Genomic DNA, 24,320 nt, shown 5'->3' on the forward strand with positions numbered 1-24,320 from the left:
GTCATTAGTTTTCATCCATGTTTGTTGCGTATGCATTTGAATTTTTTGTAAGTGTCACTGATAGAAAAAATAAGAAAAATGAAATTCCAAAATATTGCAATTAATATATACAAATAAATACTTTTCATCGTTTTGGAAGGTCGTAAATACCTCTCAGATGACTATTTTGACTGCCTCTAAGCCTCGTTACATGGAGGTGTTAATACTTTTATTTGTAATAGATTTAGTATTTTATTGGCCACCTAGGTATACAATTATGCCAGTGTTGCAACTAATTACTATATCACTGTTTATCCTTTCTACCTGAAGTGTTAAATCATTATGTCAATGTAGTAAGTAATTGTTTAATGTTTTTAAAATCTTGTATAACAGAAAAACCCTTATTCAGTTGTTTGTGGTTTACTCTCATCGATTTGTTTTTTAGATCTGGGACGAATTTGTTTGTTGTTGACGCTAGAGAATCTTTTAGATAGCTTAATTGTGATAACTAACCTTGTTTTCATTATTTTTTTTACAAGCAACAAAAAAAATATGTAACGCTAGCAGTCGCTACTCAGTGGCTTTGGATATTTGATATACAGTGGTGATCTAGATTTTTCCTGTCTAATTCTTTGAGTAAGGAAGTGGAAGAATTTAAACATTGTAGTATATCTGTCACATTGTCTTGATCGTAGTAGTTGTCTAAAGCATTAATAATCTTTAGAGGTACTGGAAATATGTATCCAATCAAAATATGCTTTTTATCGTGAAGTCAAAATTAATGAGGAGAATCACTGTAAACAAAATTCAGAAAAAAAAGTTATAGGATTTCTTTGTATTCAAAATGTAACAATCCAAGTACATTTTGTAAAAGAACTTAGTTACCCTTATAACAGATAAGTATAAATCAAGGGTGGTTGTAAGTTTTTTTTTTTTTTTTTTTACCAATCTTCTTGTTACAGATTTTACATAATTTTTGTACCTGGTTATATTTCTCAATCCTCCAGTTTTGTTTCACTTGTTCAGGTACCTGCTATGATGTAGTAGTCCATTATGAAATCCGGTAGTTTTTCTTTGTAGATTTTTTCCCCTTACATCTTTCTTCATGTTGCATAATGATATATTTTATTAATCATATTAGAATGCTGAAATAAGATTGAATGATTTTTATTGATCTTCAAAACCCAGTATATTTTTTAGTTACATTGCCAGTGTACTGTGTAATAAATTTATTAGCTTTAATTTGCCATAGATGTGCCAATCAATAAGTTAAAATACCATTGTAGTGCTACAGTGGAATTGTTTCTCTCTCCAGGCAATCCAGGCCAGAGTATACTTAATACCTTATTGACACAAAACTTACATTATCTGTTGTAGTAATAACAGGTGTTTTAAAGATAATTTTAAGACATCATGACAGGTATTATGCCAGTAAATTTGTCTATTCCAAATTTTAACAATTCAGTGTTTTCCAGTATTTAATACAATAATTAATGAAGTAAATTACTGTATTCAAATCCAGGCTAAAAATGACTTTAAACAATTTTGTAGGTAGAAATAAAATTTTGTGGTAACTACATATTGTGTGTGAACCATTGGTGCTATTCTGATTAATTGTACAATAAATATTGTTCAAGTTTTAAAGTTCCCTGAAATGTTTTTGCCATTAAAGACTTTGATAAAAGTAATATTTATTTGTGCTGTATAATCACAGTTATGAGATGAAACAGTAACCTTGTGTGTACTTTGCTACTTTTGAGACTACATACTGTATTAACCGATAAATGAATGAGCAATTACTTATGTTGTTTTGGTATTTCCGCTATTTTTAGCAAATTGCTGATTTATGTAGGATTAGTGTTCAGAGTTTATAGGATAATATTACTACCATTTTAAGTGTTATGCTTGTGTCATAATTGTGACTTATTTGAACTTTTAGTGCCGTTTTGAATTTCCAGCCAAAGTTAATATTTTATGTAAATGTAATCATTTATTGTAGATACACATGTACTGTGGGATTGATGACCTTTATTGCTTGAAATCCAATAAGTACTAGAACTGTTTATTTATTAATATTGAATGGATCTAAATATACCACAGTAAAACAACAATGTTAGTGTGTAGCCAGCCTAATGAGAGTCAAGTGTTTTGACTCAGTTGTCTGGTTAAATTAGCTAATATTAAAATGTGGGCTTTGTTGTTTAATTAATAATGAATATAATGTATGTAGTATGTGTACATGGTGGCTACTTAGGCTAGGTTTATTTTCGATGTTAATTTATATGTTTAATGAAGCTTCATGATTAAAAGAAACAGCTTTGTTGATTTGTAAGTAAGTACTGTAGATTAGAGGAGCATCTAGCTTGGAGTTTACTTTGTTAGTTATTTCTGGTGCTATTGTTGTTGTTTAATTTACTACAATTATGTAATTATAATGTTCTATAGCCATTAGTTAATTATATTAATGTTGTTACTAAAACTAATAGCATTGCAGTTACTTGTAATGAGGTTGTACATTATTTCTGCTATATGAGTACGTACAGTAGGTCAGATCATTTTTAGTGGGCTTCTGGTATGGTATATGTGTTTATAGATTTGGAGAACTATTTATGAGGTGACATTCCATTAGAATAATTGTAATGTTTGTGATTGACATTTTACACAGCACAGTACAATAATTTTTATATTGTGTAGGCAGGGAATTTATTATTCAGGGGTGAATGATATACTTCGGTTACACAAAGTGCATGTTGTGAATTTTAAGAATTTTAGATTGTAATTACTAACAGGAATTACTACCTCAAAATCAAATTTAGTTGACACTGAATCTCACACTGTTAAAGAATGGTAACTTTTTATTTCATTACTTTAGTTATCTCCAGTGTTACTTAGATTTTTCATAGCTCTGGTTATATGCTTGAAAAAAAAAAGTTAAAATAAGAAGCTTTAAATATAGATATTTTGCAAAAGAAATATTTAATCTTGTGTCATTTGATTTTGTTGGCTCAGTGTGTATCCTGTTTGACATCTCATTCCTTGTTTTTTTTTTTTCATGAAGATCAGGTCTCTCCATAACTTTGGGCAATTTATTATGCTGCAGTTTAGGTTAGTACGATGTACTATAATCATCAGGAAGAAAACACTGAATCACATTAGTTGTGACAAATATAATATTGATATGTAGATAGTGAAAGTTATGAGTGGTAGCATGCACAAGACCAGAATTTATTGTAAGTGCAATATGTAATTACCAAAGTTAAGGAAGCGATCTGCTAAACAATCTTATTGCAGTAATAATAATAGTCATTATTTATTATTACTGTAATAACAGGGAAATTTGAGGAATAATTCACGCTAACTTTGAGTCATAGTTTTGCAAAATTATTTTACCAGAAATTGCAGTTATAAATATGAAAATTATTCATGAAATTTTTTTAAGTTAAGATGATCTTAGTTTTCTTTTTGTATATTTTATTGCCTGTTTACGGATATATTATGTTCTTAACTTGTAAAGGTGCCATGAATTTGGAGTCAGAGAATTCAAAGGGATACAGTTGAGCTGAGCTTTAATTTTGTGACCTATAAGATGATGCTTCAGTTTTTTGTACCCAGTATTCAAAAATTCCCTGAAAATGTATACCTTTATAAATTTGTAATTTTTAACTATTCAGTGTTAATTGCAACTGGTTTGTTAAGTCAAGTTTTTATTGACACAACTTACATGCTTTATATGCCATTTCTTTGTGCCAATATGATATTTTCCCCAATGAATTACAGTATTTATTTTTTTGATATGGTAAGCATTCTGACTGAGAGAAGAAGTTACTTAAACATGAGTGATGTATCAGTTTTTCAGGGAAGAACTGGAGCTTTTTATTCTTGCTAAACACAGTGCTGTAGAATACTCTACTTGGCTGTTTTAGAAAAGTTACGTTTCACATTAGCTGAAAGATGCAGTGAATAATATTGATAACATTTTTTTATAGGCTTTGAAGTTTGAGTGTTTTCAATTTTCTGCTTATAAAAGTAGGAGATTAAACAGTTATGGTAGTATTATCTCATGCAAAGAAATATACTCTTGATTTTGTAAAGTAAAAATTGTTTCCTTCAAAAGAATTGCTTCATTTTGTTTTATTGTACTTTGAATTTAACATTATGCAAAAGTAATGTATGTGAAAAATATTTTTCTTGGAGATTTAGTAAAAAGTTTATTTATTTTTACAGAGAATTTATGCTTGCATCTTGAACTCAGGCAGTTACAGTATTGTACTTTATTTGAGATTCTTGAACTATTTCACAATTGACAGTTTTACAGAATCTCCCTGTGCTATTTGTAGGATGTAAAAATTCATAGTCAAACCTTCTTTTATAGTCATTCCATTTATTCCATCCAGTGCTGTTCTCCAGTCACACCTAGATGTTGAATGTGCTATTTTCTATAGAAGCGCTTAAAATTCCAGGCAGAATAGCCTGTATCCGGAGGTGCTACTGGGATTACAAAGTTATTCTGTTCTATGTGTAAAATGTTCAACTTGCTTTTTGCTGTTATAGATTTGTATGATTCAACAAAGAAATCAACTTCTGTTTAAGAAGTAAAACATTTTGAATGAAGAGTTTTGAGGGAAAATAATTATTTTGATGATAGCATCTGAGTGATGCTAGTAATGTATAATGTTGATGTGTACATAAGGCAACCACACAGAATAATGACAACTTTGTGACTTATATATGGTGCACAAAAGACAATAAAAAGAAAGGTAATTTTATTCTCTTTCCACTTACCTTTATCTTACGTGATTTTTGCAGTGATTCCTTTTACACATACTCTAGAAATCATATTGTGTCTGATATTCTCTGGCAGATTTTCTCCCTATTGCCTGCATGTAGTAGGGGTTGGATTTAGAGGTTTGTGTAGTGCAGAACTGGGCAATGGCAGAGGTGTACTTTGTATAGCTACCCAATCAGGCTCAACTTTGTCCAGGTCAGTTCAGAGCACTCTGGATTCATAGAATTTCTTTTATTTCGGTTCTGGCTTCATGCCAGAATGGTTGGAGGTGGATGGCATGCATGGTTACCTGTGAATCTGGAGTAGCTGATGTAGTTGAGCAAGGTGAATGTGGTGAATATCCATGTCAGACCTTGGCTTTAGTGCTTGGATGGGTATGCACTGTGTATGAGGAATATTGTTCTTTTCCTGATAGGGGCCCTTCACATAGAGGAATTTCAGTGCAGATGTTAGTGGCCATGCTTAGTACATTGAAGACCCCACTTTTACTTCGTGGGTGAAGTTTTTGTATGACAACCTATGGGAAGGGCAATGAACATGATGGATAATTCTAACAACAGGTTGACTGAAGTCCCAATACCGAAATGCCAAAATTGGTAGTAAAAGAAAGAATAGTTAGGCTTTTTAACCTAGATTTTTATACAGAAATTAGACCTGAAAATTAATATAAAAAATACAAAGTAAATTACAGTATTTACCTTCAAGATAAAGCAATTAGTGTCATTTCAGCAAATAAACAGCAAAGCACAATACACTTTTGACCACATTCTCATAACCAGGAAAAACTACCAAGTAATACATGTACTAAGTAATATATGTACTTGTAGAATCCTTGCCCCCCCCCCCCCCCCCCCCCCCCCCCCCCCCCCCCCCCCCACCCCCCCCCCCCCCCCACCCCCCCCCCCCCCCCCCTCATTTACAACAATATCCATGACTAAGTTTGAAGGAAATGGTACAAGGAAAATATCTGGTGATACCATATTGAAAAGTTGCCAAGGTGAAATTTAGAGGACAAAACATACCCTAATCTTGAAGAATCATCATTTCTAGGGAGATGAGAGAAGTAAAATAATGTATTCTCAAACCTTACATTACTTATGATTTCTTATCAAATACTTTGCTATAAGGAAGTGTGGCCTGTGTGTAGATCAGAATGCCCTTATAGAGATCCATTATGAGTCGGTTTTAATTTTTTTTCCATCCGAAAGTAGTCTTGGATCCTATGTTAAAATTAAGAAATGTCGTTATATAACAACAATGGTAGGACTAGAACATACTCGAGAATAAAACTGGCTTGTGTGCTAGAGGAAGTTAAACCGGAAGTAAACTACGGATTGTGAGAGTAGTTGACCTAGCAGTGTCTTCCTTGCTAAGGAATTTTTAACTTAAAAAATAGTGACCAAAAAAGAAAGATGAAAAACGACTGTCTAGAATCAAGGAATGCAAATCTTAATCCCTCTGATGTCATAATTGCAAGACTGTCAGTAAATCAATAGAAAGATGGAATTGGAATGTGTCGTGAAACCAAAAAGAAATAATTGCTTGCAAAATGTGGTAAGAAATGTAATGTAATAAAGTAAACCAGTTAGAAAAAAGTTAAGAAAAACTGTAAAAATCTCAAGAAAGAAATTGTTTGCGATTAAGAAATATTCAAGCAATTCAACCTATAAGAATGGTCTCCCTAGGCGATTCTAAATTTGTATGGTGAGCCGACACATACAATGTAGTTTTCGTACTACTACAAACCAACGCAACACCAGTTGTCAAAAAAACAAATTTTTTATTTGGTAGCAGGAGTACGGCAAGAAATCTCTAGGCCAATTGTTAGCACTGCTTGGGAAACTACGAAAGCACTAATATTTTTAAAAAAGTAAGACAGTTTCGTTGTTGATTGATTGTTTAAGTAAGGAGAGCTCTTGACTGATCTAAGGTAGCCTAGTATGATGGAATGAGTGGGTAGGCTAGTAATACATTTTAATGGAGATTGCGTATCCTTTGTAAATTCCTAAATAGGCATACCTACCTAAGGTATTCGAGAGTTTATGAATTACAAATTTCCCAGGTGTATTTACATGGTAGGTTCGGATGTAGGCCTATCCCGTTGAAATATACCTTAGCTAGGTTATACCCTACCTAGTAATGCATTCCCTCGGTCCCCCTTACCGTAGGATAATGTTCAAAGGTAAATTACAGGTTAATTACAACCGGCCGAAAAATATTACATTAAATTCTTGTTCAGGAGGTAAAATTATAGAGAAAAACGTCAACTGCCGCGGTCTAGTTCGCCTCGAAATACGGGCTTAGATCTACCTAGGCTAGACTTGCCTGAGGTAGGAAAATGCCACTATTTTTCAGGCTAGCTTGATAAAACAGAAGACTACTGCAGCCTGGTTCTGGCCAGTCGCCATCTGGGGTAATTATTGCCTTTTCTATATGGTTTTATGTATGTTTATGTCTTCTGTTTATTTTTATGAAATACCATACCGTCTTTTATTTATGTTTTTACGTTCATCCCATAGTTGCTGGTACTAAACATGGTGCCAATTTTGCGTGTTACATAGTTCTAACTTGGTCTGCTTTCAAAGAATTGTAGAATAGCCAGTATCGCATTCTATACTAGGTCATATTAACATTCTACCATATCTGGTAGAATGTTGATGTGTGCTATAGAATGCGAAGGGCAAGTTGGTTAAGGGGTGATATGTGCTAGCCTGTATTGATTGATTTCCTACCAACAGGGGCTCCAACATTACTGATGGTTGAATGACTATCATTTTGTAATTTTTATTTAGCTATTGGCTGAGAAAGTCAACTGAAAGTAATTTAGGTCCATTACAGATGCTCAATTAACCTATTAGACCCTCTGATTGTCAAAAAAAATAAGATCACAGTTAGGAACCTGAATTTTGGCATTGAGCAAAACAGAGGTCAAATGCAGGTAAGAATCTGAACCTAACCTATATTCCCATAACACAACCTAAATGAGGCTGGGTCATGGAAATGAAGAATCTTTAATTGGGACCTAATCAAAGTTTGATCCCAATGTGGGTGTTTTTCACAGGGAATTTATGGAACAGGTGAACAGAAAATTCAAGGGTACTTCTATATTGAAGAGCTAGAAATTCATATTAAATTTGTATTTGGTCTGGACCACAAATACTGGAATAATTAGCTGTATAAATTCATACCTTTATTTAGTGTAGTTTTAGTATAAGTAAACAATACTTGAAGGCTTTACTAATGGAGGAAAAATATAGATTTATGAAATTGTGTATTTTAAGGTTTTAATTGATTTAAATATTTTTATGGCAAAATTGAGAGTGTCAAGACTTTTTTTTTTTATTGTTACTCTTCCAGAATTGATGAATTGAACCGTTGATTACAATACTGGCAACAGTATTTTGGCTACTTCTAAAAAGAGCATGGAAGGTGAACTCTTGTGTCTAAAATGGAGGGATCATTATTCATCTCTCTTCAGAACTCTTTCTTCAGTTCGTAAAAAGGTATGTTAAGTTACTGCAAGTCTTTCTGTATCATATTGATGGTTTATATTTATTGTTGCTAATGTGACTACTGTTCTTTATTTATCTTTATTTCCATGTTAATTTTTTTGACCATCTAACTGTTATTTTTCATTAAGGAAAATAGTTTTGATCACGATTCAAAAGGAAAATCACTAGATGTTTGCCTCATAAATATAAGATAAAATTTTGAATGTTAGGAACAAATTTAGCAAGGAGAGAAGTTCCACAAATGACAAACCTCGTTTGTCCTTGTAAAGGGAAAAGATTTTTTGTTAATCCTATTCCGATTTAAGATAAGGCATTAGACCAGTTGCCAAACGCCAGGTATGGCTGGAGCAAAATGAAGGCTAATCATCATATATTTTACTTATCTCAGTTCATATTTATTTAATTAAAGTTGATGTAGTTATTACAATTATTCTTGTAGTAGGATCCTCATCACAGTACACCTGGTCTGATTACCTCTACCAATGAGTTTTTAGTGCCATTTAATTGAGCACAATCATTCTCTAATCATGTCTGTTTTCCAGAAATGTCAAACATTTTTGGTACCATTTTTAAATTAATCATTACTATTTCAGGAAGTATATTGTGATGCCACTATTGCCTGTGATGGAAGATTTTATCCTGTACATAAGTTCGTTCTCTCTACATGTAGTGACTATTTTGAACAAATGTTTGAAGTGGGTGAACAAAAGAATTTAATGATTGTCATAACTGACATTGGCTGTGAGGAACTGGAGACACTTCTTGACTATATGTATTTTGGGGAAGTGAATGTATTACAGAGTGATCTTAACACTTTTATGAAAGCTGCAGAACGCTTGAGGATTAAAGGACTAGCTGAACCTTCAGACTCTAATTACACAAGTGACCGTAGTGAGAAAAGAACTAGAACTCAGTATGAAAACAGTCAAGAAGTAAAACGAAAGAAGTGGCGTGGTGGTGATGAAGCATCACAGAATTCTGAGCATTCCCAAAATGTGCCAGATGGGCAAGCAAAGCATAGTCCACACAAGATTACTAAAACATGCAAGGAAACGACAAATAAAGAGCTTAGTAATCAAAGAAAAGAACTTGGAAGTTTTCCAGAAGTTTCCATTACAGCACCATTAGAGCCAGCAGAGTTGAGATCAGATATTACTGAAAATTCAAGTAGTAGAGACTTAGCGCCAGATGCTCGAAGTGGAGAGGTAAAGTATTTTTAATTACCATTTGAATCCTGTAGTGTGTGTGATTGAAGTAAAACCAGTTTCTATTCAATATTCACCAGTCGTGGTAATCAGACCTGTACATACATGTGTTTTTAGAATTCGATGTACACACTGTGGAGACTATCTTAGACAGAGTTCTCTGCATCCCTCCACTGTGAGAAGTTTGCATTTGGTCTCATCCATAGTTTTGTTTACCCAAACTGTCTGTCTTTTCTCTTGCTGCTTTTATTGATCCAGTATTTTACCTCTTCATCCCATTGACAGATCATTCTGAATCATTACTCACATTGTTCATTACTTATTAGTATGTACTTCAAAACCATTCCATTCATTTCTTATCAGTTTTGATTATGATTGTTTTCCAGTCAGATCTTTTTAGAGGGTTATGTCTTAATAATTTCTCTCAGTGGTTGCTTTAAGTACAAATTTTATTGATGAACTCTGAGTCTAAAAATGTTACCTTTTGGATCTCCCCAGTGGTGAATGTAATTTCCACTCATATTTCTAGACTTCTTTGCCTCTTGCTATACCTTTCTCATCACTTGCCAGCTGTCCAAGTTTGTTTTTCTATACTGTGAGTGGCGGATCAAGAAATCTTTCATTGGGGGCCACTGTATGTACACACATGCACACATAATTTACATCATATGTACATAGTATATATTTATGCACTGAGAGAGAGAGAGAGAGTTTATCATTTTGAAGATTGTTGTATTGTTTCCAACAGCTGTAGCTTACAGCTTACAAAGAAGTAGCAGGTGAAGTTGCTTTGGCAAATACAACCATTAAATACTTGCATGAAGAAAAAGTTAATATAATATAATTTTATTTTCAGTGTTTCTATCAGTATTTTAATTGTTAGAGATGAATCTTACCTACTGTTAAAGTTAGCTCATACTATCTCCACGCCGATAGGCGAGTCGGCATTCAAAATAAAAGAAAAAACGATCGTTTGGCTGACCCGGAAGACTGTCTAGTTCACCTGTACTCCACCAGGTGTGTTTGAATGTTTTAGCTCTAGCCAGAATTCTCCTTGCCGCCATTAGGTATAGGCGTATGTTGGTATTTGGTGAATCTTGGCTGATTTTTTTCTATCACGGTACTGTAAATTCAATCATCCTAGGATGTTTTCCACCGGAAGCAAGTCAACCAATATCAGGTTATGTAGGAATGATTATTGTGTAACAAGAATGCCTAAATTTGAGATAGATCATTTTGTACCAGCTGCAGGGGTACAGAGTGTGATCTAGAGATTAGGTGTGAGGAATGCAAGGATTGGCCTAAGGATATTATGCTCAAAAGTATTAGAAATAGGAAAAGAAGGGAAGCAGATAGACTCCAGAAGCAGTTAATTAGGTCAGGGCATAAAGCTACCTTTTCTCCCATTCCTGTTGAGCCTTCGTCTGCTGTTACCCCTACTCAAACTACGGTTTTTTCCTATACTAGGCCTAATACTGATAATGATAGTGCTAGCGTTTCCTCTGTAGCTCCGACTTCCGCTCCCCTTTCGGTTCAGGAAAAGCATATCGAGAAACTTGAACAGGATGTAAGTCTTATTTTAGATTTTGTTAAAAGTTTAACTGAATTTATGATAACAAACCATTCTGAGTCCCTCCATAGTGAACGTTCTTTTTCACGTTCCCCTTGTAGAGGTAAGGTGTCGGTGCCCTCGCCCGTATGTAGCCAGAGCCTAGGACTGCCCTGTGACAATTGGAAAAGTCCGCTGCCAGGGAACCGGGTCGGGTCTCGGGGCGATGGGGCTCTGTGTCCTCCGACTCCTACCTCTCCCTTTTCACGCTCTCACGCGCAGTCACGCTTAACCCATTCGCCGAAAGATCGTTTTGGTAGGCGTAAGTCTTCGCACAGCATTTTGACCTTGCCTTTATCTAGAGCTAGTAATGAGGTTTTTAGAACCTACAAGAGTAAGAATTTAGATATGTATAGAGTTTATTAATAATGATATCCCCGTAGCGGGTTGTTCTAATTCTTTTACATTGACTCAGTCATTTGTTGAACCTATTTCGTCTGCTTCTGTGTCTCATTCTAAATCTTTCTCTGCTATTCCTAGGTCTTCTACTGTTGGAGGGTCTCAGGTGGACTCTGCTAATGTCTCTCTTTCTCTTCTTTCTATGGTTACAGATTCTGCTGTTGTTTCCAAACTAGATGCTATTCTAACTGCGTTACTCTCTAAAGATGTGTTGTCTGGGATCGTTCCCAAGCCGCTTGAGACGCATTCGGATGAAGTGGTACATTTCAGGTTTAACGAATCTTCTCCGACTCTCTTACAAGTTCCATTTTCTTTGCCGACGGGTATCCCCTGTGCTTCGGCTTGGCCGACTGGTGTCGACGCTAGACAACTGCAGACTACTTCTCCTGGAGGCTCTTTGCCTATCGAACCAAATTTTTGTCGCGAGGAGTTGGCTGCTGTCATCTCGAATCCGCAATGGGCGGAAGAAGAGCTTGAGTCGGAAGTCTCCAGTCTTTCGGCGCTTACTGGAGCATTGCACTTCTCTTTATCCTCATTTGGTGGAGGAAAGAGATTTTCTAGAGACTAGGTCGTTATTGTCTTCCAGCATTTCAACTCCCATTAAGTCTTTGAAGAAACTTAAGCTTTCGCCTTCAATTAGAGGATGTTTTGATGAAATATCTCGTCTTCTAGCGCACAAAGCTTCTGGTAAGTCTGCCAGCTCTAGTATTCTGGGGTTTTTGAAATCACTTAGAATCGGTTATTATGACACAGGCTCGTTGCCGGCACTGAAACCGTCCTCGGTCGACGATGCTGATTTCCTTGTGTGTCTCGGTCCTATGAAAAGACGCGCTCTTGAGACTGGTAAGTTGCTTTAGTCTAATGCAGAGGCAGAGGCTTTGTCCAAGTCTTTGTTTAGAAGTATTGAGGTTTTGTCTTTTGCGGAACTTTCGCTAAGTGCTATTGCCACTTCTCTGCGTCAGTTTAAAGACTTTCTGACGCCAGCGGGTATCAAAACTTGGGAAGAGTCTTTAGATTTTTTGTCTTGCCTGGATAAGGCTATTTCAGATGTGGCAGGCGAATGTTCTCATGCTTTCACTAATTTGATCTTGAAGAAAAGAGAACAATTGTGCTCCTATCTTTCGACCAAGGTCTCTCCTTCTCAGAAGATGGCTGCAGTTTTGGGTTCCCGTGTGGACTGCCTTTTGAATCCATCTCTATTTAAGGCAATAAGAGAGGATATTTCCGTACAGGAAAATAGGGAATTTATCAGACAATCTTTCAAAGTGGGGAACAAAAGACCTTCTTTGCCGTCTGGCCCTCCGGCGAAAATTCGTCCTTCCTCATCTCATCAACAGTCTTCAGCTACTAAGCCCTTTTGTAGGCCCTTACCAGGCTCCAATAAAAACAAAACTGCTAAGTTTTCTAGAAAGAAATGAATCTTTATGCCCTCAGGTTCCAGTAGGAGGTCGACTGCAGATCTTCTGGCATGTTTGGAGAGACTTAGGAGCAGAACCTTGGGTGGTGGAGGTACTGAAGGAAGGCTACAAAATTCCTTTTCTGTCTCTTCCTCCTCTGTCATCGTCTCCAATTGCTCTTCCAGCTTATCGATTTTTTGTACTTCAGAAAGAGGTGGTATCATTACTAGAGAAGAAAGCGATAGAGCAGGTGTCAGGAAACTCGCCTGGGTTTTACAACCGTCTTTTTCTGGTGCCCAAAGCTTCTGGAGGGTGGCGTCAAGACTCAACACATTCATTCGTCTAACCCCATTCTCCATGGAATCACCCAGCACAGTACTAGCAGCAGTACAGAAGAACGACTGGATGATGTCGGTGGACATGCAAGATGCTTATTTCCACATTCCGATAAATCCTCAGTCTTGCAAGTTCCTGCGCTTTGTCTTCGCAGGGAAGACATTTCAATTCAGAGCTCTTTGCTTCGGCCTGTGCACAGCACCGCAGGTATTCACGAGGATTTTGGCTCCAGTAGGGAGATGGTGTCATTTGTTGGGGATGAGAATTCTGCCTTATTTAAACGACTGGCTAATGTTGGCCAACTCTTTCAAGGGAATTCTGAGGGCCAAGGATCTGTTACTTTGCCTGGCTCAATCACTAGGCATATTAATAAATTTTCAGAAGTCTGTTCTGATTCCAACTCAGACAATTCTCTATCTAGGGATGAGGATAGACACTCACAGTATTCAGGTTTTTCCGTCGGAGAAACATATAGACAATTTTTTATTGCTTCTAGGAAAATTTCAGCCCTTAAGGAAGCTTCCAGTATCCAGTAAGGCAATGGCTGTCTCTGTTGGGACACATGGCATCTCTGGAAAGATTTGTCAGTCTAACAAGGCTCAGGATGCGACCAGTTCAACTCTACTTGAGAGAATCTTGGGACAGGAAGGCCCTGCCAGACTCCCATTTAATTTCAGTCCCAGTAAGTCTTTGGAGGACATTAGTATGGTGGAAGGATCGTCAAAGACTGGGAACAGGGTCATCCCTAAGAGTAGTGGGCCCAGACCTAACCTTGTTTTCAGACGCCTCAATGACAAGCTCGGGAGCTTGCCTGGGGCCATCAGATGTTCGGGGTATGGTCACTGGTCACTGCAATAGAGGGAGTTGCACATAAACAATCTAGAACTGTTGGCAGTATGGAAGTCGCTCCTTCAGTGCGAACAGATAGTCAGAGGAAAGGTAATAGCAGTATTTTCAGACAATACTACCTCTTTGGCGTACATCAGAAACCAGGGCGGAACAAGATCAAAGTCAGTGTTTCTGATAGTGGAGAAGTTGTTTCTTTGGTAGGAAGCCAGGAACATAGTATTGGTTCCACAGTTCATATCAGGGAAGAACAATGTCTTGGCCGATCAATTGAGCAGGAAGGGACAAGTCCTACCCATGGAATGGTCTTTACATCCGCAAGTCTGCCAGTCGCTGTGGAGCCTATGGGGAGCTCCAAATGTGGACTTATTTGCAACAGCAATGAACAAGAAACTCCCAGTGTATTGCTCTCCATGCCAGGACCCTCAGGCTTGGGCAGTAGACGCATTTCTTCAATACTGGTCTAACCTAGATGCATATGCTTTTCCTCCATTTGCAATGAAAAAAGTACTGAACAAGTTTCAAGAATCGAATCACTGCAGAATGATACTTGTAGCTCCGTGGTGGCCTCAGAGAGAATGGTTTCCGGACCTTCTAGCTCTTTCAGTGGATCTCCCTCGTGTCCTTCCTTTAAGGAAGGATCTACTCAGACAACCGAAGTCCAAGCGGTTCCACCAAAGCCTCCGCATGCTACACTTAACCACTTGGAGACTCGACCGTCTCCTTCGAGCGAGAGGGTTTTCTAAAGTATCTCGGAAGTCTATTCTTAAATCAAGATGAACAACAACCTTGGCGTTGTATCAGAGACAATGGGTTGTGTACTGCTCCTGGTGTCGTTATAGAGGGATTTCCAGCACCCATACCTCTGTAAGCAACATAATAAAGTTCTTTCGATATCTTAGATATAGTAAGAAGCTTTCTGTAGCTGCTATTTGAGGATATAGATCCATGCTGTCATCAGTGCTACGGCACGTACAATTAGATTTGTTCCGATACGTATACAAACCCTCGGTCCTTTAACAATAGGAAGGTACTTAACGGCAGCTGAACCGGTCGTAAGCTTCGAACAAGGGGGTTCGGTAGTTAACTACTTGTCTGGCAGTTGGTGGTCTGTCCGACTGCGAGGAGAGGAGTCACTTTGCTTTCAGCCGCGCTAGTGGAAGGACGTGCTGCTCGTCTCTCTGCCTGCTTCTGTCGTATACTTGGTTTGCTTCACTGCGTGAAGACTTTTGCTTTTCCTTTTACTGTTTGCTAGTGTAAAGGATATAAGTAAGTACGTGTGTGTTTTGTTATTCATACAGTGCTTTATTGTTATGGATATGGAACCACGAGAGCCGGAGAGACCCCCTCGCCACCCCATCACCCACAGATTGTGCCCTGGTGTGGAGGGCCGTAAGTGTGTGGCCTTCCAATCATCTGTAGAGGTTGATCCTCATGATTTTTGTACTCGGTGTAGAGGGCGAGAATGCTCTCGCACCGAGACATGTGATACTTGTATTTTTTGGTCGGAGGAGCAGTGGGAGCGCTATGGGGGGAGGAAGAAACCGCGCAAACTGGCCAAGGAGTTGTTGGAGGGTTCTCCGGCTACGTCCTTGGTCTTGGACACGTCTTCCTCTTTTCTCCCTCCATCTCAGCTCCCTTGTATGGCTCCTTCCCCTTCGGGGGAGGTTTCTCACTCCTCCTCGCTCGATCAGTCGAGCATTGAGGCGCGGGGCGAGATACCCCGACATCCAGGTGTACTTGGGGTCCTCCATTCGCTTGGGGTGGGAGCTGTCCCCCCCCCCCCCCCCCCCGGAGTGAGGGGAGACCCCCCACTAACTCACCCGACTTTTCGTTCCTCAGACTTGCTTGCCACGGGGGACGATCTCAGACGGGCCTGGTACTCGCTGGGGCTGCAAGGGACACCGACGGTCCAGGGGCTGCTGAGTCACCTGGTGAGAGGGGCCATGCCGGTAACACACGGGCCAACCACCACGACTACCACGACTGTGTCCACGCCGGGCTACACTGCTCCGCCGCACCTGGTGTATACTCAGCACGTAGCCACGGTGACCCCGACAGCCGCTGTGCAGGCACCGCTGCCGGAGGTTTTGATGCCCGCTGTGACGCCGCCACCTGGGTTTGCCGCTCCTGCTACAGCCCAGGACTTCCGGTGTCCCAAGAGTTCTCCTCTAGACCTGCCTCCTGTGCAGAGGATGCTGCCGGTTCCTGCCCCGCCTCCTGTTCCTGAGTATGCTGCCGCTCCAGCCCTGGTACCAGTTCCTGCCGCCGTCGTTCCTGCCTGTGGTGTTGCTGCTCCCACCCCAGGTCCTTCCGGATAGGTGCAGTCGGGCCCTGTTGCTTCTGCAACTGCCACGGCTCCGTCCTGGATGGAAGACCTGACGGTGGTGCTGAGGAAGCTGACGAAGAAGAAGAAGAAGAGGAGGAAGGTGTCGTCTTTGTCTTCATCGTCTTCTTCGTCGTCGTTGTCGTCTGCCGCCGCTTCCCCTTCAACTTCTAAGGCCCCACAGCAGAAGAAGAAGAAGGTTGCCTCCTCCCCCCCTAAGAAGGCTCCCCTTGGACGGTTGGAACTTCCGTCAGTCTTCCTGTTCCTTCGGGAATGGGGCCCGTCTCTCCCTCTGCAAGGAAGAAGAAGATGGGGACCGGAGGAGTACCGGCTAACACCGGTACCTCCTCACCTGGCGCCAGAGGTTCTGCCTCGACGCCAGGTACCGTCTCGGCCTCTCGTTTGCGAGAGTCACCGAGTGTACGGCAAGACCCAGGCAACCGAGTCCGCTTGGCGCCAGGATCCAGGCATGGAGTGGAAGACTGGCGGGGGTTGCTCAGGCGACTCTCGCCAGACCAGCGATCGCTCTCGTGGCGACGCGCTGGTACCCAGGGTTGATGTGACGGTCCCAGACCTCTCGCAGGCTGAGGCGAGGAAGCGGTCCCCTCGGTCGCCCGAACCAGCCTCGGCTGGTCCAAGCGGCGTGACGTGCCATGAGGACAGGCCTCGCTCCCACCGCGACAGCGGACTCTGCAGGTCCCCTGACTGCCGCTCCTACCGGGACCGGGCGGAGAGGGGGACCAGCAGCAGCTCTTCTGACGCTCGGGACCGTTGGCACGGTTCTCGGTCCAGCTGCTCTCCACGGGAGAGCCGCTCGACCAGGCCTGCAGCCTGATTGCCACTGCGGGTTGGCGATCGCTTGCAGCCCCCTCAGCACACCGGTTCTTCCGGTGGGCGCGGGGGGAGCGTCAGGTCTACCTCTCCGATCCCTTCAACTTCCTCTGGCTTCACTGGGAAGAGCGAGGCAATCGGGAGTGATCGCAAGGGGCGCGCTCCTCGTGATCCCTCCACGACGCCCTACGAACCTGGCACGGTCCTTGGACCAACCAGACCGTACGTGCAAGTGGCAGGAGGAGACCAGGAGGGGTCTGTTGTGGTTCCTCCTGTGGAAGGAGGAGGGTCTTGGGAGGCATTCTCGTTGGACGGGCTTGACGGTCTGTCTCCACAGGATGCAGTCACTCCCGAGATCCAGAGGTCGTTCACGGAGGTAATTGCGCTGATCTGTCAGCACAACGACCTACCGAGCCCACATTGGGCTTGGAGTCATTCTGGGGACCTAAGAAGGAACCCAGGACGACGGTGGGTCTGCCGCAATCGGCCTTGGCTGACAGCGTGCTGGGCCAAGTGGGATGCTCTCGTCTCTGGACAGGAGGGGTCGCTTCGGTCCGGTAGGTTTGCCAAGCTCCTTCCTCCACCTCTACCACAACAGAGGCGCTTCTACGTGCCTTCAGAGGACCCTCTGCCGCCCAAACAGGTTAACCCGGAGCTAGCTATGCTAACTCCAGGGGTGTCTCTGACGCAGCTCCTGTCGGAGAACCTTTGGTTCTCGCAGCAGGAGGCACTTGCCTTGGAATCTACCGCAATGGCAGTATTCCAAGCAGTCTCATGGCTCGACCTGTGGTCCCTCACAGTGTTGAAACCCACGGCCTCCTTGGGGAACATCACTCCTGAAGGGGACCCGGCTTTTGTGAGACTGTGCCAGTCTAGGGGTAGGGCCATCGCCTACCTGGCCCACCAGACGGCTAACCTGTGGGCCAACCTGGTTCTCCGGTGTAGAGACGCTGTTCTCACCCGAGTAACCAGGGCGGCTGGGCGTGAGGCGGCTCTGGGTCTTCACAATGGACCGGTGCGGAGTTCCGCCTTTCTCTTCCCCAGAGAGATGGTGGACGCTGCGGTGGAACAGCGGCGCACTGATGACAGTGACCGTCTTGTACACCAGGCAGTCTCCAAGGTGGCTGGGCAACCTCGGACGACTGTGGCTAAGCCCAAGAGCTTAGCTAGCGCTTCCTCTGCGGCCAAGACGGTCGCCTTGTCGAAGCCGAGAGGAAAGACTCTGCCTTCGACTTCTTCTGTAAGGAGTGACCGTAACCAGCCCTCCTCCCAGTCCTTCTCTCGAGGAGGATCTGGGAAGAAGTCGAAGAGAGGAGGGAAACGCTAGGGATGGCGTTCCCCTCACCTGCTGCCGGAAGTGGTGGGGTGCCTGGCGAGCCATTGGGCAACATGGCAGCGCTACGGTGCGGAGACCTGGATAGTAAACATCCTTCGGGAGGGATATCTACTACCCTTCGAGTCTCGGCTACCCCTCACCTCCAACCCGGTCCATCTGCAAACCTACGTTCCTAGCTCGACCAATGACATGACGCTTCAGCAGGAAGTAGAAGCCATGCTGAGGAAACGTGCAGTGGAGATCGTACAGGATCAGTCGCCGGGCTTCTACAGCCGACTCTTCCTAGTGGAGAAGTCCTCGGGGGGCTGGCGCCCCGTGATAGATCTCTCTCCCTTGAACCGATTCATTCGCCAGACTCGGTTCACGATGGAAACAGCACGTTCAGTGCTCGATTCCATCAGGGAGGACGACTTCATGCTTTCGGTGTATCTGAAGGACGCGTATTTCCAGATACCCATCCATCAATCCTCTAGGAAGTACCTCCGCTTCATCCTCGACGGGACGGTGTACCAATTCAGGGCACTTTGTTTCGGTCTCTCAACCGCCCCACAGGTGTTCACGCGAGTGTTCACGCTGGTGTCGGCTTGGGCCCACTCGGTAGGGATACGTCTCTTGAGGTATCCCGACGATTGGTTAGTGCTGGCGAGCTCCCGCTCGCAGTTGCTACAGGACAGAGATCGACTCCTCGAATTCTACCACGATCTGGGAATCATAGTGAATTACGAGAAGTCAGATCTCGAGCCCAAGCAGAGGATGAAGTACCTGGGCATGCTGATCGACACGGTAGCAGGGCGAGTCTTCCCCACAGATTCGCGGATCAGCAGGTTCAGGGAGGCAGCAAGACAGTTCCTGTCTCTACAGGAGCAACCAGCTCAGCAGTGGCAGCTCGTGATCGGTCACCTGTCGTCTCTCGAGAAGCTAGTCCCTCACGGGCGTCTTCACCTGCGGTCTCTTTAGTGGAGGCTAAAGGAGTGTTGGTCACAGGCAAGGGACCCTCCCTTCTTCCCTGTGTCCCTCACGGAGGAGGTGAGGCAGGACCTAGCCTGGTGGTTGGACGACGGGAACCTTGTAAGAGGAGGCCTCTTTGCACTCCTCCTCCCCCCCCCCCCCCCCCCCCTTACGACCGGTTAAGCTGCTGCTAAGTACCTTCCTATTGTTAAAGGACCTCAGGTTTGTATAGTTAGGAAAAATACAATTTTCGACAAATTGTTATATTTCTAACGATCCAGATCATAAGAAGGCGTTGAGATTGTTTGAAATTGAAGCCCCCAAAGTTCAGTATCAATCTCTTTCATGGAACTTGGATGTAGTACTAAAATTCTTATCTGCAGATCTGTTCGAACCTTTGGAATCTGCTTATTTGAAGTTTCTAACCATAAATACGCTCTTTTTGGTAGTGCTAGCGACAGCCAAAAGAGTAAGCGAGTTACAAGCATTCTCCAATAAGGTAGGCGTTTGTAGAGGAGATGCTATCTTATCATTTATGCCCTTGTTCAGGGCTAAGAATGATGTCAAGGTTAAACTTCTACCTAGAACGGTAAGAATTCCAAATTTGACCTCATTGGTTGGGAATGAAGAAGAAGCCCTCCTCTGTCTGGTTAGAGCTATTAAAATTTATTTACATAGATTAAAACCTGTGAGGGGTAGAGTTAATAATTTATTTTGTAGTGTTAGAAAACCTAACACTCCTTTATCTAAGAATGCAATGTCTTTTTTTTGTTAAAAATTTAATAAGACTATCACATGAGAAGCTAAACCCAGATGTCTTACCTTTATTGAAGGTAAATAGTATACACAGTGTAAGAGCAGTTGCTATTTCTTTTAACTTTTTAAAGAATTTGTCTCTTGAGGATGTAATTAATGCAGCTCAGTGGAATTGTAATTCGGTTTTTGCTGCTCATTATCTTAAAGATGTAGAAATTACATTTGAAAACTGTAAAGCCCTTAACCCTCTAGTAATAGCGGGTAAAGTCTTTTCCTGAACCGAAAGAAAGAGCAATTGTATAGGCTCTTTTATTTTAATCCCCAGTGTTAGTTTTCTGGGGAGCATGAAGGTACATTTGTTGTACAGGAACATACCTTTGTATCATAGGTATTTACTTTGTATTTGACTGTCAATGTTGGGGGCTTTCGGACCCAGGCACAGGGGTCCCATCACGCCACTTCTATTTATTCTGACTGAAAATGAAGTGGTTTTCTCTGCAAGGCTGCTCTGAACTGCACACACATGAGAGCCTTGCACCCTGAAGGGAATCCAGGAAGGATTCCTGATCAGGTAAGAATGTTTTGAGTTCCATACAAGAAGCTCTTAGTTCGCTTGGCTGAGCGGAATTTGTCTAACTTTACTACCCACCATCCATTATCTCAATGTGGGAATCAGCTAACTTTAACAGTAGGTAAGATTCATTTCAAATAATATAAATTTTCATGATAAAATTTATTATTTGGATACTTACCTACGGTTAAAGTAGACCCCACCCAGCCTCCCCACATTTAGTGGGCCATCAAGGAGAATTCTGACTAGAGCTAAAACATTCGAACACACCTGATGGAGAACAGGTGAACTAGACAGTCTTCCAGGTCAGCCAAGCGATCGTTTTTTCTTTTGTTTTGAATGCCGACTTGCCTATCGGCGTGGAGATATGAGCTAACTTTAACAGTAGGTAAGTATCCAAATAATAAATTTTATCATGAAAATTTATATTATAGCTTTGAGACTTCGAAAAATTATATGGTAACACTGTTTACGAAGGGGGATGGCTCTTTCTCTGTTAGCAAGAGTTTCACCAATCAGCCTCTAGAGTTGTTTTAATGGGAGGAGTCATTAGGTATAGTTGGAGTAATGCACACAGTGAAAAAAATAATTCTGAACTGGTTATGTCACTGTAACTAAAATTACTGTCTCACTTTTAACAGAAGTTTGTTTATTAAGATTCCATTCAACTTTCGGCTATGGCGTTATCATTACCACCGTATCTATTATTATATATCAGTCATAGTCATTACACAATACTAAAATTTATCAAAATATTAAAGTTATTTTGGTATTGACATTAATCATGAATATCATAACAGGATATTTTAACCTTATCATGTAAGCAAAGGGGTTGTTTGTTTACAGTATTGGTTGCAGTATGTTTACTACAATTACTATAGTAGTAGGAAACTATCAAGAAAAGCAGTACTTGATTGAATATACCTAGGAATTCAGTGAAGGTGTTAAGTGTCCAACACACTAGCTTTCTCTCTCTCTCTCTCTCATTAACTAATTAAAAGTGACATGATGTCATGTAGAAATACAACTGCGCTAAGTATGCAGTTCTGATATGACATCAAGACCCTCTAATGTTGGCTAAACTACAGTTATTTATTTGGGGGGGGGATGGGGTGGGAGGAATGGAATTATTGTTGATAAGCAGTTTTACAGGTTTTGAAATGCCAAAATGTGATCCCAACTGACAGTTTTATTGTAGTGTCTTACCGAACAATTATAGAGCCGTGATTTCCACGAGCGGCAGGATACTAAATTCAAATTTAGCGCGTCGGCGTCGCCAACACTGGTGGTGATGACGTCATCTCCCTCCACTCGCGGGAGAACCAGGTACAACTGCCCAGGTGAATTCAATTCTTTTCCTGCCGGCGTCCGGTGAACATCGGTGGTCGGTGCGGTTGGATGACTTTGCTTCGCTTTTTTCTTGTGGATTTGATCTTCGGAATTGGTGAAGTACTCTTTTTTGGCGTTGTTGTTATTTTGCTTTTATTTAGGCGTTGCCATGTCGGATTCTAGTCCGTCGGGAGTTAGGTTTTGCATCTCAGGATGTAAAACTAGATTATCCAAGCTAGAGTATGATCACACTAAATGTGTTAAGTGTAGGGACAGGTTTGTTCAGCAGATCGAACATGTAACGAGTGTAGTGATTGGACTGATTCTCAATGGAAGTTTTTTAGTTCATACTCGGAGAAATTAGCTAAAGACAGAATTAGAAAAGCAGCGCTTAGGGAAAGTAGACTTAGCTCTGCTTCGTCTTGCGATGCATCTGTTCCTTCTGTTTCTCCTCAAATTGTTATGTCTCCTTTAACTACACCTCCTATTCCTCCTACTAATCCCACTTCTCCGGCTTCCCGTGTAGTTTCTTCCGACACCATTGTTGTACAGGAACATACCTTTGTATCATAGGTATTTACTTTGTATTTGACTGGAATCGAGGTTAGATCAGAAATTTTCGGTACTAGCGAATACGGTTTTGCAACTTGGTAATTCAGTTAAGACGTTTTTGGAGAAAGCGGCTTCAGGTAAGAGTGTAGTTGAGGGTGCGTCTGTCTGTCCTGACACGTCTCCTAGACAAAGGTCACTGTCCAGCTCCCCGCACCGGGGAGAAGACATACCGGAAGTCCAAGGGAGTCGATCGGGATTTGCCCCACAGACAGGCGCCTCTCTTGTTGAGCCTGTTGTGCCTCAACAGGGCTCGGTTAAGCGTTGGAAAGGTGTTGCGGTCAGACGCCTTTCAAATGATTCAAGCGATTCGTCTCCGGTCGCACGGCGCTCTTGGCGAGATTCGCCCGTTTCGCGTCCCTTAAAGAGGCGTTCAGGCGCCGATTCTTCGCCTCCTCCAGTCAAGCGGTATAAGGAGCCTGAGAGTAGGGTTGCGCCTCGGCCGTTAGCGGCTCGTTCGTCGCCTCAATCTGTGCCTTTTTCGGCTCCATCTACTAGTAGAGATTGTGGTTTTAGCGCTGTAGCTAGCAGTTCTACGGGTGTTTCTTTAGGCGCTTTTTCGTCTGTTACGCCTGATGCGCCTGTTTCGCCTCGAATTTCGGCGGCTCCGAGCGAGGCGCAAGTAGTTTTTCCGCCTCCTGCTGAACATTTAGGCTCTTCCAAGCCTACGTTAACTGTTTTTGATTCGTCTCTGGCGCCTTTGCGCAAGCAGTTAGAGATGTTAACCAACTGGATGAATGAGTCCAAGGGTGGTTCGAAACCTTCAGATCCGGTTGTAGTTCCGTCTACTTCTTCGGCGGTATCGGAGAATGAAGAAGAAGTAGAGGAGGAGGATTCACATCACCTCTCGTGTTATTCACGTCTCCTTAGATTTCTTCTGGTATCTTATCCAGATTATTTTGAGAAAGCGGCTCCGCGCTCCCCAACTTCGACTTTTTTGATGAGGAGGAAAACTTCAGACCCTCTCCTCCCAAAACTGTTCTATCTAAAGCGGTTGGTAGACATTCGTTGAAAGAGACGGAGAAATGGATGTCTATGAAAAGAGACTTAGGGAAGGCTCTTTTTGCTTACCCTCCCTCTAAGTTGCTCGTAAGAGGTATAGGTTTATGTAACTGGGGAAGCGCTCCTTCTCTGGGAGTTTCTGCCTCCTCCCAGGGAGACTTCTCCAGTTTAATCGACTCCTCTAGAAGATCTGCTTTCGCCGCAGCGAAAGTTTTCTTTACAGCGCCTGAGTTGGACCACGTTGTAAAGAATCAATTTAAACTTTTGGAAGTCTTTAGCTTCCTTGATTGGACTATTGGCGCTTTAGCGGCCAAGATCAAAGACTGTCCTTCTCTTTCTCAGGAGTTAGCGGAGGATTGGATTGGTGTTCTGTCCTGTGCGGACAAATCCATTAGGGATGGATGTGATGAGTTAGCTTCGCTCATCGCCTTTGGTACCCTTAAGAAAAGGCAACTTTGGTGCTCCTTTGCTTCTAAAAGGGTTACGTCCCAACAGAAGTCTGCTCTCTTGTTTTGCTCCTTTTGTGAAAGATAACCTCTTTCC

At 41.9% G+C, this 24,320-nt stretch overlaps 2 protein-coding genes across 9 annotated transcripts in view; both read left to right on the forward strand.

Moving 5' to 3' along the window:
* LOC135208697 (zinc finger protein 236-like) overlaps positions 1-4,740 on the forward strand; it is a 56,853-nt gene extending 52,113 nt beyond the window's left edge. For all 7 annotated transcript variants that reach the window (XM_064241150.1, XM_064241153.1, XM_064241152.1 and 4 more), the window contains one exon: positions 1-4,740. This exon is cut by the window's left edge and continues 1,134 nt beyond it. The gene's annotated coding sequence lies outside the window, so the exon portion shown is untranslated.
* A 1,744-nt stretch (positions 4,741-6,484) lies between these two features.
* LOC135208698 (protein abrupt-like) overlaps positions 6,485-24,320 on the forward strand; it is a 35,874-nt gene continuing 18,038 nt past the window's right edge. Inside the window, exons 1-4 of one of the 2 annotated variants that reach the window (XM_064241158.1) lie at positions 6,490-6,635; positions 7,121-7,178; positions 8,123-8,268; positions 8,871-9,482. In XM_064241158.1, the coding sequence (XP_064097228.1) occupies positions 8,188-8,268; positions 8,871-9,482 (693 nt within the window). In that variant the 5' untranslated portion in view covers positions 6,490-6,635; positions 7,121-7,178; positions 8,123-8,187. Of the gene's footprint in view, positions 6,636-7,120; positions 7,179-8,122; positions 8,269-8,870; positions 9,483-24,320 lie in introns of both variants that reach the window. The other variant, XM_064241157.1, reaches the window with a different exon arrangement.

Source organism: Macrobrachium nipponense, chromosome 35 (genome assembly GCF_015104395.2).
Source record: "Macrobrachium nipponense isolate FS-2020 chromosome 35, ASM1510439v2, whole genome shotgun sequence".
NCBI classification, from domain to species: Eukaryota; Metazoa; Arthropoda; class Malacostraca; order Decapoda; family Palaemonidae; genus Macrobrachium; species Macrobrachium nipponense.